The sequence below is a fragment of the Hippocampus guttulatus genome, chromosome 12, assembly GCF_054856545.1.
Source record: "Hippocampus guttulatus isolate MCC_2025c chromosome 12, RoL_Hgut_1.0, whole genome shotgun sequence".
Lineage (NCBI taxonomy): Eukaryota > Metazoa > Chordata > Actinopteri > Syngnathiformes > Syngnathidae > Hippocampus > Hippocampus guttulatus.
The window spans coordinates 4953470-4967300 of record NC_141272.1 but is presented as its reverse complement, the minus strand read 5'-3'; the positions used below and the strand labels follow the sequence as shown (position 1 = coordinate 4967300).

Below are 13831 nucleotides of genomic sequence, written 5' to 3'. Positions count from 1 at the left end.
ACATATCAGTTACGCGGGCAAACCACATTACAACAGAAATCCTCTTTATTACGCACAAAACATTCAGTTGACAAAACATGATTCATTGACATCCAACGTTTACTTCAAATACAGGTGAAAAATATACAAACAGACAGCACGTATTTTATTGTAAGTTGACTTAAAAATTGAAAACGATTTGTGGACGCACAACTTGAAATGGCTGACTCATGAACGGTTGTATGATAAGGCAGAATGTGTTAGTTCACATGCTAACTTTGAGCTCTCTTGTGCATTTGGAGATGCAAAAAGACTGAGAGGAGGCATAGGAAAGCAAAGGCACACGTCGGTGTGACAAACCTAGCTTGAAATTGCACCTTGCCTGATTGTCAAAGGCGTGACAATCAATCAACAATAAATAAAACAACAAGCGATTGATTGGAATGCCAGATTCATATCTTAGCGATGCCTTTCTTTATACAAAGAATACTAATCTGTCCTTTTTTTAAATTTTTCCTTTGCAGCCATCTTGATGAAAGTACATTCTTTGCATGTGTGCATTGAAATCGGAGAACGCGCGGATGTATTACAATAACAACATCGTACAGCATAGAGTATAAAACCATCTCCACCCATTTCACTTTGTCCAATTGCACAGTGAAAGCGGATCAGTTCCATCGCCAGCTTTCACCATCATTGTCTCCAGACTTTCTATCTCAACGGTCCTTCCTGAAGTCTGGACTGGATGGCTACTCGCTTCTTTTTTGGGAATAAGGAAGAAGAACCTCACAGTGTTTATAGCGGATTTACATCTCCGCCCGTCCAACGTTTCCCTTCTCTCGACCGGGCCCCGCTTCCTCGCCTTCCTCTTCCTCGTAATTCTCCTCCTCAGTGTCTTTTCTGTGAGCTTCCTCCTTGTGTGGTCCCTGCATACAAGTGCACTTCACTGTCACGAATGATTTAACAAGCAAACGACATTTCGACACCATTTAGCAGGAAACCCAGAGTCGGACAATGTCCCCATTCCACAATCTACATTTGTAACAGACTGCTACACTCTTACTTACCTTCCGCAAAATGGATTGGACGTGAAATAAAAAATGTTACCATGACAAAAAGGTGAGATCAGAGCTAAAACTATTCCCTCCTAAAGTGGCCAAGAATGTTTCATGAATTAAATGTACAGGACCAAATGGTTTGCAATTGCCTATAAAGCCACAAAATTATGCCCAAGAACTACATTTTTGCCTGGCTGGATCACCCTTGAAAAAGAGACCTTGGTCTCCATGGGTTTTTAATTTCTGGTTCAATAAAAATACAACAAAATGATACGGTGAGTGTTTTCTTCTTTGAATTTGAAAAATGATCGAGCAACTAACCCACCCGTTCTATATTCTCCTCATTGTACGTCTCCTCTCCATCCTCCTCCACTTGGTCCCCCCCCTCCTTCTTCTCCCCACCGGCAATGTTCTCCTGTGCCTTCACAGTCAGAGAGGCACAAACAAACAAAAAAAAAAAACCCCTGAACATTCTATTCAAATAAAGACCGAATTCCTACAATAACAAAAAAAGGCTATTATGGCAATCTCTCATAACCATAACTAACAAAATAGTGTTGTCACACACCTCATCCTCAGCGTCCTCCTGGTACTGGTCGTCAATATCGTCTTCCTGCTGATCAGGATTTCCAGCAATCTGGAGACACACACACACACACACATACACACACACGGACACACACACACAAGCTAACATGAGATCATAGAGCCACTTGGATCAATGTCATCCTCATCATGTTGCCCTTGTAAACAATACTATCTACATGTCAATCCCCTCTGGATAGATTCCAGTTCTTCTTCTCAACGCGTCCACTCACCACCAGCTCGTCCTCCATAGCGGGGTGTTCGGGGCCGTGGTGCGAGTCTACGTGCTGGGCACGTGCTGCCGGCTCCTCCTCCTCTTCCTCCTCCGCCACCTCATCCTCCGGAACACGGTGATGTGACTGGTCTTCCTCTGCTTCTTCAAACTCGTCCTCTCCTTGGTTGTTGGGATCCTCCTCAGGGTCCAGCTCACCGCCGCCGATGGCACCCTGAAAACACAAGACGGTTAATGTATTACACCTCTGCCAAAAGCACAAAGCGTTCTTTCTTAAATAGCAAATTCATACAAAAACTATCATTGATGCTGAGGAAGATCCCATGACCTTTTAGTAAAATGCAAAAGATTTTTTTTTTTCATCACATTCGTCATCATGGTGATGAAGCGCTTCCAACATCCCAGAATGAAAATGGTGGAAACGGCATCTAATGGATTTGTCGTCAAAAGTAGCAATGCGACATTGCAAAAAAAAAAAGTATATTTCTGACCTGTAACTAGGAAAAATGCTCTCACTCTGATGAAGGGAAGTGCTTTGGAAAACAGTTCAACTTTTCTACTCACAATCTTGGGGAACAAACACCAAACTGGTGCTAACTTAAAGAGCATCGTGGCTAAACATGGACATATTGAGACATTTTATTTTGAAAATATCTTTGAAGTCTTCAGAGCAGTTTGAAACACGGCATTTCAACATAATGTATGGACGGCATAATTGGTTTACTTTTGTTGGAGGAATTGATTTTTTTCCCCCCCGTTTTCTGTTTGAGTTTAGATGGAAACTTTCCGCACATCCCAGAAAGTGGCCTGACAAACAAACAAAAATTCAACACGGGCATGAGTAGTTATTGGCGGTCTGATCGTCTACTGTAAATGTGGCTTATGGTGAAAAGATTTAAGTGACGAGCTAGCAGAAACAAGGACAAACAGGTCACCTGCTGATGTTTTGGCATCTTCATGTCATCGTTGAACAAGAGAGAATGTTTCTCTGGGGTGGGGGGAAAAAAAAAAGCAGAATGATGTAAATGAGCTCATCTGACAGGCTCTCAAGACACAAAGCTGGGCGGCAAGAACGCCAGGTTTTACCTTCTTTACTGTCAGTGTGATGCGGTTCTTCCCGATGGTCAAGATTATGGTCCATGTTTTCATATTCGGCCTTCATCCTGAGAACAAAGACGCGAGAGGCCGCTCATTTCACAACTCCCAAAATGTCTTCGGAATGGCGCATTTCTAATTAAAAACTGTACGTTTGCTGGGAGAAAAAAAAACATGCTCGTCGTCGCGAACTTATTTGGAATCTGTCTATGCTTTCACTCATTTGCAGTGCGCTCATTTCATGGGACCTTTGGTGGGCCTCTCTGAGCAGCTTCTCCCGTCGGTCTGTTTCCTGATGCTGCTGCTCTTCCCTCTCCTGCTCTTCCTTCAGCTTGGCCTCCCTCTCCCTCAGCGCCCTTTCTCTCTGGGTCTGCAGGGAGTCCTGTCGCATCTGGATCAACCGCCGCTTTTCGGCCTTTTGAGCCTCCAGGCGCTGCTGCTCCTGCTGCTGCTCGTAAGCGGATTTGGCGCCCTCCAACTCACTGTTCGCCTCTTGCCGGGGCTGGACAACAAATGAATATTTATTTGAATCGAATGATTTTGTATGAGATACGAGTACGGAATTCCTCCTTCTGACATGTGGCTGGTGTATCTGGCTGTCCAAGGCATTCTCATCCGGCTGCTCCAGTTCGTGCTGGCCTTCCACTTCCTCTTTTTCCTCCTCCTGTTGTTGCTCCGGGTCATCCTCCTCCAGCTTTTGAGGCTGTCCCGCTTGGGCCATCTCCTCCTCAGCCAGCTCCCTCTTCCTCTCTGCGTCTCCATCCTCCTCTTTCTCTGACAATGTGTGCTCCGACATGGCGGGGTGAGACTGGACCCCCGACTGAGAATGGGTCTCCTTCTCTTGCTGGTCCAGCTGAGACAAAATGTTGATGTGAACACAGAATTTCTTTTGGGTTAGTCAAGAGAAAGGGGGGGAAAAAAAAAACCCCGATCACATTACCCTGGACGCAGTATCACGGTCATCCCCTTTCACTACAGGCACCTCATTTGGCTGCCCCAGGACAAAGGTCGTCTGGGATTTGGGATCTGGTTGCTGCAGCACAGAGTTTTGCTCAGGCTGTCTCAAGTTCGGTGCCTTGTTCAGGGTCTCCTTCAGCTCTTTGTATTCATTGACTTGTACCTACAATACCAAGCACAAGACCACAAGGGGTCAAATGTTTTACCTTTCGCTTTATCCAATAAAGCCACAATGGAAAGGAATGAAAACGCGAGATTAAAGTTCCAAGAATAATGTCATACTATCATTAGAAAGATTTGGGGCTCTATCCTTACTGTGCTTTTTTTTTTTTTTTATGATGGAAGAACTCCATGAAACTGCTTGCCTACCTGAGCTGCCGCCAGCGCATTCTTGTGGTCTTCGAGTGACAGCGCCATCTGATCGTGCGCTGTCTTTAGGTCTTGATGCCTCACCTGAACACACGAACGCAACACAAATCGATGCCGTGACCACGTGACAGGCTCGCCACAAAAGACCATATGAATACAGACGAAACACGAGTGAGAACTCAAGGTAATGTTTACTTCGCCTAAAAAGTCTATTTTACCCTAAAATGTTGAATTAAACGGTACAAATTTGATCCATTTTCTATTTAATTTCTTTGGAGGTCCCACTGTCTAAAATCTATTACACAGCACAGCATTAACTAAACATACCGGACTGTTTTTAACAACTGATTAAAAAGGAAGCATTAAGTGATAGACGGAGATCAAAAGTTTCACCTGAGCATCCTGCAGTTGCATGTGAATGTCATGGTGGGCTTTCCTCAGCTGCTTATTTTCCTCTCTGAGGTTAAAAACATTGTCTGCGGGGAGAAAAAGGAGCCTTGAACAAGGAACATGAATCCTAAATTGCATTGCCGACATGACAAGAATATCTTGAGAATGATATATTGCGGGGCGGCCGGGTGGTCGACTGGTTAGCACGTCGGCCTCATAGCGCAGAGGTGCAGGGTTCGATTCCGGCTCCGGCCTTCCCGTGTGGGTTTTCTCCGGGTACTCCCGTTCGCTCCCACCCTCCAGAAACATCCATGGCAAGCAAATGGCACGCTCCAAATAGTCCCTTGGTGTGTGTGTGTGTGTGTGTGTCCCCTACCCACCATTCACCTTGCTGCCTGTGTAAAACTAACCGGATAGGTTCTGATGGCATGTAGTTTCTGATTATATCAGAAGGTGGAGACAAAGTAGAGATATTGAAAGCGCGACTTGCAGCTGTGGCTCAACAACCGCCAATTGGGATTCTCTTTCGGAGAGCGACGGAGCCTCCCACAGGCGGGTGTAGTTCTAGCGCTAGTGAGGATCATCCTCGGGCGCCTCGAGTGACTCAACAACAACATCATGTGGGAAAAGAGACCTTGTGCAATTCATATTCTCGACAACGATTTACTTGAGCGCAATCAGCACCTTTCAGCTGGGCCACCTCCCGTTCTTTGACTTGCTGCATTTTGTCGTAGCGCTCTTTGTGCTCATCCAGCAGTCGATTGTGATCATTTCCCTGGATGTGATGCTGCTCTTGCAGGTCATTGTACTGCTTCTTCAAGTCCTCGTGCTGGTTCTGAGGGACAAGCGCAAACGTGTGGTCATTCCTTCGTTTTCCGTGAGGAACGCCGGAGAGCCTACGGTGGGACAAAGGGAATCCGAACCTTGAGCATCTGATGTTGCACTTGCAGCGAGCTGAGTTTGCTGGTGGAGTCTTGCTGTAACAAAAAAACACAAAAAAAAAAAACAGAATATTTGAATCAGAATTTCAATCGTAATAATTAGAATCATTTCACTTCCTCATAACAATTAAGGATTTAGATGCTGAACGGGAACTAAAGTACCTTCTCCTTATTCAGTGACTGCTGCGATTCCAGTTTGTACACCAGGTAATCTGGAACAGGAAAAAAAATAAAATCGTGTTTAAAAAGTGAACACCGCGAAATTTAAAGCTTCCACAAACTGAACATCAATATTGGCAATTGCACATCAAGTGTCGGTGCGAGACAGAACCAAGTGTTCCTCACCTTCTTTGGCCTTTTTGTGCTCTAACCTCTCCTTCTGAAGAGACTTCTCCAATCTTGAGCGATGCTCATACACCACTAGAAAGGTGAAGACGGCAAGAGGAGGGAAACGTGTTAAGATGACAAAGCAAAGGAGTTCGATTGAGACCTTTCAAGTTGACGTTTGTGAGCGATCATTTTATTGGTCATTTCGCTGTGACAAATTAATTTCTCCAGAAATCGGCCAATTTCCGAGCTTGGTATGTAATGGTTGTGTCTCCGTTTATTCCCGAGCTGGAGTGGTCGCTTTTTCCCCACTGCCTTCAAATTCAAAAGCCAAGTTCCAACCGACGGAGATGAGACTGTCCTCCACAATTCGAAGAAGTCAAACACGCATGCATGTTTTCAAGTGGGAAGTATAGAATTGCACGGAAACATTGGCGAGGTGAAGGACTGGGCATGAAAAGTTTCAATTTTGTACTGCGTGACGAAACAGTTGGGCCATGTAGTTCACTCACAACAGATAAACAGGTTGGTAGGCAGATAGAATGCGAGTTAGACAACAGAGAGATGCCGCAAGTCGCCATGGAAACAACCTTGACGTGCGTTTGTTTGACTTTTTAGGCTTTAGTTGGGTTGACCCCTTTTGTAAAAGATTATCATCATCCCTGGCACTTGATTTTCCGCACTACTGCATTCCCCCCCCCCCCCCCCAAGTTCTTTTTTGATATTTAAACGATGCTGCAAATTTGCCATAACAACGTACCGTGGCCTTAACATTGTTCAGCTATCACAGATTTTGATACTGCTGTATCCCAAGGAGTATACACCGGTATAAAGTGTCTTCTCAAACGTGCATGTGCACACAGTCCTTATCTTTGCTGTGATAGAATCAGCGACCACCGTCTTGGTTTCAGACCAATTTCCAATACTGCCTGATGAAAGTACATTAGCCGAGTGTGAAACGAGGCAGCACTCTGTGGAGATGACCTTTATGGGTCTGCTGGTTTAGATCGGGAGATGAGTGGATCTGCTGAGTGGGCTGGTGGTTTACAGCCCAAATACTGTCAATCAAAGCGGGAAAAAGGTCAGCACACAGTTTAAACAAAAGATGCCGGGCGTGCGTGTTTGTGTCTGTAGGTTTTAAAACGTCTTCGATGCATTTTCTCACCACTCGTCCTCAACTGACAAACTTCAAATTTAGGAGAGGAAAAAAAATCAACAGTCATCGATGGGCATCAAGTTACGCAATCAGTCTGAATCGATCGGCAAATTGGTGCCGTTGTTAAATCCAGCTTCTCTCACCTTAGACAGCTGGCCAAAATAAAACCTCTCCTCTCACATGAACACTTTGAGACAGTAATTCATGCCTTTGTCACATCCCGGCTCGATTACTGCAATGCCCTTTTACTTTGGAGTCAGCAAGTCCTCCATTAAGCGCCTTCAGCTGGTCCAGAATGCCGCTGCTCGCCTCTTGACTGGTACTCGTAAGAGGGAGCACATAACTCTTACTCTGGCATCCCTTCACTGGCTCCCCATTCATTTTAGAGTTATTTTCAAGATCCTCTTATTTGTTTTCAAATCTCTGAATAATCTCGCGCCACCTTACCTCTCTGAGCTCATCCGCCCCTACACACCTGCCCGGCGCCTCAGGTCTGTGGACCAGACCTTATTAGAAGTACCAAGAACTAAACTGAGGCTCAGAGGGGATCGAGCCTTTTCTGTTGCTGGTCCCTCTCTCTGGAATGACCTCCCACTGAACATTCGGCAAGCCTCCTCGCTGCCCATCTTCAAAACCCTCCTCAAAACTCACTTGTATTCTTTGGCATTCGACTCAGCATGACTTAGATTTGTTCTTGGTTTTACTGTTTGGTGCTTTCTACCGCCTTTATGACCGATTTGTCTTACTGTTTATTGTGCATGTTAAATTGCTCCATGTACAGCACTTTGTATGCAGCGATGGCTGTTTGAAAGTGCTCTATAAATACTGTTGACTTGACTTGACTTGACTTGAATGCTGAATGACCAACTCCGTGTGAAGCAATGTGAATACAAACGCGTGACACAAGAACTGGGCCTGTTCCAGTTTAAGTGACATGCAGTGCTATGGTCTCGGAAAGGAAACAAGAAAAACATGTTCGGACAATGAAATCCAACTCCCGCCTCATCACTTCAAAACACATCTTTGTATAACGACTTTGTCATCACGCCACCCTTTGAAAATGACTTGCCCATATTTATTTTACAGCTATTCAGCATTCCGTAATGGAACAAAAGTGGGTCGATACCAATGAACGAGCTGCCCCCTTAGCTCCAGCTGCCCCATTTACACACCATCAATGAAATGACGCTACCGCCGGAGTTGGCCTAATGGGCGCAGCGTTCTATTAGGGCCTTCCTGACTCGGAGAACCTGTGGCACAGTGCCAGGCCATAAAGAGTCTGTAAAATGGGCTTTTACCTTCAAATAGAAGCTCAAAACAATGCTGGCCTTTCAGAAACAAAAAGAAACATATCCATTTTATTTTAATTGCAGTACACATTAAGGGAAACATTTTTGGGTGTGTGGCTGAGGTGAAGCGTTTGAAGAAATACAATTATTGTTGGTAAAATAAAATTACACTCAAACAAAAGTGATTGAAATTGTGTTCCTCTGTTTCCGCTTGAGTAAAGTAAAGCAATTAAGAAAGTGGTCAAGTTCTTGAATGACGACTGTAGTCTTCTTCTCTACCGGTGGGCAGTTTTGCCATCTTCTCTGTACAACTAACGAACCTTTGAGGGTATATCTTGCACAGCCAACCCCAAACCCAAGTTGTTGTTGTTGTTGTTGTTTTTTTTTAAATCATTTTCATTTCAGGCCAGCGCTGGCTTCTATTGTTTACAAACATGATGAATAGGTCTACTCATAGAGGATCAAGCCACCCCGTATGACTTCATCCGGTTTAAAAGACCCTTGAGGGTTTAAAAACAAAGTGCATTGACACTTTCCAACATACGCCTTAGCTTATAAGGAGACATACTACTGTATTTTGGAAAATTGATTTTTTTTTTTTAAGTTTGTACACAATGAGTCAGCTCTCTTGCTCAATGACATTGTGAATAAAATAGTGGTTGCCCCAGGGATGATTTGTGTTTGGTGTGGCGTCAATGCCACAAGATGCTTTCATTGGGCCTCAATCGCTACCAAATGTGCAGGAATGATTGCGCACAAACATTGTCATACTCCATAAAAGTAATGTTCATCAGATTGCCGTGTTTCGAACAGTGGGGGCCGTAGAACATATTATTATAAAGAGCGTTTCTGATTTGAATTCCCCTTTAAGACATTAGTAAATTCAATACCAAATGCCCAATTTTATTTATTATTGTTCAAATCATTATTGATTTGAGAAACTACTGCAGTTTCAATACGTTGTGCATCTTGGTTAGCAGACGTGTGCTCGACTTCTTTTGAAAAGCGGATCCCTTGTTCAAGATGCATCTGAATGGTCCGATGACGTTCTACATTTGTTTGCGGAATATCCCACGAATTCAAGTTCAAAGATATTGATGAATCACAAACGCGTGCGTCAAATGTACGTACGCATGCTAGGCACACTCATTTGTGCGTGGGCGCAGTTAGCGAATGAGGCCCATTGCCTTTAAAAGATCCTCACTTCTTTTCCACACTGAGAAGCGGGACTCGCCATTGACCCAGGAGAGGGAGGGAGTGAGGACGGGTTCACTTCTATGAGACGGGGCCAGTCCCTAAAATGTGTCGATTACAGCAAGACAAGAAATGCGTTGCATAAAGTGTGCTGCACTGTAATTCTTGATCCATGAAGTCTATTAACTCATTCAGTACCAGCCAATTCTAGACCAAGTCTGAAAAGACGTTTAAAAACGTCATTGGGAGTGAATGAGTTAACCACAAAAACCCAGGAACTGTTTTAAATTGTGAAGAATTACAAAATATATCTCCTTTAGACCACGTCGCTCCTTCTGCTTTAAGGGAAACAGTAGCAGATTTTTTGGCTCAGCTTACGACTTCAACATATAGCACTGTGTAGTATGAACGACACCCAAGTGTGTGTGTGTGTGTGTGTGTGTGTGTGTGTGTGTGTGTGTGTGTCCTGTATTAAGCATTAAACCCCACTACCTCTGAGGGTAAGAAAGAGACAATCCACTTAGCTGGTAGTTGAGCTCTTTGCTAAATCCTAGCCTGGTCAGTCAGAAGATTAAACAGCACCCTGTCTTTCAGTGAACAGCCTATAGTACACCGTAGTTACAGCTGAGTTGCGCCAACCTCCCTATGCCCGCTATTTGGGTCCCAATCCGATCACGCGATCAGAATTCGGGTCGGATACTGTGGTTTTCAGCTGATCGGGGATCGGTGCAAGAAGATTGTTTTTCTTCATTTTCGGAAAGTCACACAGGAACTAAATAGTCAAAACTATAAATACCTTGTCAAATAGAGGAGTAATAGTTTCCATGACACAACGTTAGTATTTTTGGGGAGGTAATACTCGAAATGGCAGCAAAGCCACACAAACGCGCACACACAGAGGCACATCTGTGTGTACATAGGGGTCTCCTCTGCGCTGCTGCAGTAAGATATTAGAGCAACAAAGACAAAAAAAACGATGTAAGGCAATAGATGATACTGAAATACTGAAAGAGTGGAGGGAGCAACAGGCAGGTTCGGAACTGCGACTCATCCAAACGATGAAACGTCAAATAGAAGTTTAACAAGTGTCAATCATTTGCAAGCTTGTTCGCCACTGTTGCATTTAACAAGGCCTTAAATCAATATTGTTGATTTGAGTTGAGAGACATGCCCACTAACTACGTAACTGTATGGACTCATCATTTTAGCCTGCACATGTCAATAGATAACCATTTAATTAAATGATCAATCAAATGCATTCAAACAGAGGAATCCCTCAATCTACATTAATGTGTACACATATCAGGCCTACATTAAAATACATTTTGCAAAAGCGTCCTGCACATTGATACGTATTGTGCTTGATGTTAACATACTTTGAGAGAGCATGCACATTATTTTATTGATTGCGAAGTATGGGATTGGGACTCGGTCTTGGCAGTTCCTTAAAAACCAAAGACGGACTCAAGTGCCAGAAAAGTGTGATCTCTAATCACGTACTTGATGTATATTGTTGGTTCACTATATAGTTCGTAGTTAGTGTAATAGGAAGATGGGTAAGAGGAAGTTGGACAACGTTTTCAGGTTTGCAGTATAAGTGTCATGTGATGCTTCATGCCAAATTGAACTGGAGTTTGTGATTAGTTCAAAGTTCCAAATTGTGTTTTGACAGATGTTTGTTGACATGATTAAATGAAGGCAAACGCATCCAGATGTGTTGCTTTCCTACTCAACTGACATCATAGTGGCGACAACTCTGGTCATGGGTATCTGCAGTCCGCTTTTTAAGCCTCTAGTTTCTTGCCGGAGTAGTTGTAGGTGAGGGCAGGTAAAATAAAATGTGACAACCTTTTCTGGTTTGTAGTGTAAGTAAACTGAAATAAAGTTGATCTTCATTCTTCAGTTTTAAACTGTGTTTTATCAGATAAGAGATGTCAGGCACAAGGTCAAGTCAGGTTACCTGTTTACCCCTTGATCACATCGAAGTCTCCAAGGGTTTCACAAACGCACAATTGACAAATAGCCTACACATTCTTAAAGGACTTGTTTAACCCAGGCGGTGCAACATGTCACGCGCAAAACGGAGTCAATCACGACAGCGTCACTGTTTACCTTGGAGCTGAGCCGACAGAGACTCTTGGTGCTGCTGGTACTTCAGTGCCGTGGCTTGTGTCCTCTTCAGGTCCTTGTGCATCTCGTAGGACACCATGCCGCCGTACATCATTCCGCAGACCACCGTGACTAGCAGGAGAACCTGGAAAATCCTCCGTTGCCTCCGCGAGCACACCCCGTTTCCCATGTTGCACCCGCACCCGTCCCCGCCGCCTGAGCGAGTAACCTCCGTTTCTGCCGCTGGGAACTTTCCGAGTCGATGCGCAGCCTCACCCCTCACTCCTTTACTCCAGAAACATTTCCAAGCATGCCAGGCGAGTTGACGTAAACATTACTTTCGCACGGGACACCTCGCAGCAGGCTTTTTACGCTTAAGTTCAAAGTGACCGCGCAGATTTTCACCAGATGATTCGGGGTTTGCCCACTGTAGCGAAACACGAAACTTACTCCTTCCTTTTCGTTGCAGAGTTTTTTTTAATCCAATGCACCCTTAAAAAGTTGTGCGAAAAAAGTTAGGTCCGAAATCGCCAAAGAGGCCTGCATGGCACCTTTAACTTGAGTTTACGTGTCAACCCGGTAGATCCCTGCCATCCAACCGCAACTAAACAGGAAGTCCCGCCCCGCAACGAAAAAAAATACATACTCACGCCCCCCTCCCTCCTCCAAAAAAAATACCATCCCCCTATTGGTATAAAGAGATGTCAATTAAAAGAAGCCCTTGATAGAGTTGGCTCAACTGAAAAAGACAGGTACCGTATGCTGTGATCTGTGTGGTGTTTTGCAGACAATGTTCTTGAGTTTTAATTGACTTTTTTTTAAATGAAAGCCTGAAGAAAATGATGAACTATAACAATTTCGCACGTCAATGTCAAATAGGTCAAGTGTTGAAAATAGAAACGGACAAGAGGCCTTGCCAATTGTGTTTTAAAATTACGGCCATTCGGGCCAAACGTGCTGGAGCCTATCCCAGCTGTTTTCAGGCCTTTGACTTACCATTGACTGATATACACTTTAGGGTGTACCCCTACCAATGGCATTGTGCATACAGACAAACAACCATGAGACAAACAATTATAAACCATTACTTTTGACAAAGTGTGCATTTGTTTTTAAAAGCACATATAGACCTATTTGATTCGTACAATTTGTCATTTTATTCCACATGAAGTATACTCAAGAAGTTGCCTGTCAATTCCAATTTAAATAAAGCCCCTTTCTCTGACAGCAGACATGATCATGCACACTACCACTTTTTTTGTGAGAAAAATCCAATACAAAGTAAATATTCAAACTCCGTGGCACTGTGGCCAACATAGTCTAGGGTTGGATTCCGGGTTCCGGCCTTCCTGTGTGGAGTTTGCATGTTCTTCCCGTGCCTGAATGGGTTTTCTCTGGGTATTCCGGTTTTCTCCCGCAGTCCATAAGCTTACATGGTCGGTTAATTGAACACACTTTGTCCGTAGGTGTGGTTGTGAGTGGTTGTTGTTTGCCTATGTGTGCCCTGTAAATGGCTGGTAACCAATTATAATAATAATAACAATAATAATAATTATTATTATTCTTACATTTTCGCTGTTGTCCTTACAGCCAGAATCAATTTCCCCCTTTTTATTTACTATGATAATGCCTATTATATGAAAAACTGTGTTTGGATAAGGATTATTTTACCAATTTGATATACAGAATTCGTTGACTTACTCGTTTATTATCTAATTGAAAGGGAAGGTTTTCATCAGGTGCCTTTTATCTTAATTTTAAGTCAGAAAGTGTCACCTAGCGGATTCTCTGCGCTTGTTGCAGTGCCACTGGTCTAAACGATACCTGGGGGAATACTGCCATCCAATGGTCTCCTGCATAAATGTTTTACCAAACAAATACAACAAATGTCAGGGACGATTTGAAGCCTTCCAAACCTGTCCCCCCACCTTTCAGTTTGACTATTTACTGTGAAACGGTCAACTGTTTTGTAGAAATGCCAGTAGAAAACTGGTTCTCTCATAAAGGTTTTTTTTTCTCTTCACTGTGAAATGACCCATGACTTAAGGCTCAAAGCTGTCACACATACATCCCCTCCAAAAGTATTGGAACGGCAAGATCAATTCCTTTGTTTTTGTTGTTTCCTGAAGACATTTGGTTTCACACAAAGC

General features: G+C 43.7%; 1 protein-coding gene across 4 annotated transcripts; it reads right to left on the bottom strand.

Moving 5' to 3' along the window:
- Positions 1 to 27: 27 nt before the first annotated feature.
- golim4a (golgi integral membrane protein 4a) lies at positions 28 to 12277 on the bottom strand. 4 transcript variants are annotated; one of them, XM_086125304.1, is made up of 16 exons: positions 11685 to 12277; positions 5952 to 6026; positions 5769 to 5818; positions 5589 to 5642; positions 5350 to 5500; positions 4669 to 4751; positions 4276 to 4359; positions 3890 to 4069; positions 3527 to 3802; positions 3198 to 3451; positions 2941 to 3017; positions 2790 to 2842; positions 1856 to 2068; positions 1606 to 1674; positions 1363 to 1458; positions 28 to 905 (listed from the first exon to the last, which is right to left on the bottom strand). In XM_086125304.1, exons 1-16 carry the CDS (start codon positions 11869 to 11871, stop codon positions 786 to 788), a joined length of 2022 nt encoding a protein of 673 aa, XP_085981430.1. In that variant the 5' UTR covers positions 11872 to 12277; the 3' UTR covers positions 28 to 785. The 4 variants fall into 4 exon arrangements, with proteins under 4 accessions (XP_085981430.1, XP_085981428.1, XP_085981429.1 ...); XM_086125302.1 differs by having other exon boundaries at positions 3198 to 3802; XM_086125303.1 differs by having other exon boundaries at positions 3198 to 3802; positions 3932 to 4069.
- Positions 12278 to 13831: the final 1554 nt, after the last annotated feature.

Coding starts and splice junctions, on each gene's coding strand:
- golim4a (XM_086125302.1), bottom strand. CDS start 11,871: ATGGGAAACGGGGTGTGCTCGCGGAGGCAACGGAGGATTTTCCAGGTT. Junction 5,501..5,588: donor TGCAACATCAGATGCTCAAG/GTTCGGATTCCC, acceptor CTTGTCCCTCAG/AACCAGCACGAGGACTTGAA. Junction 3,803..3,889: donor ACCGTGATACTGCGTCCAGG/GTAATGTGATCG, acceptor ATTTTGTCTCAG/CTGGACCAGCAAGAGAAGGA.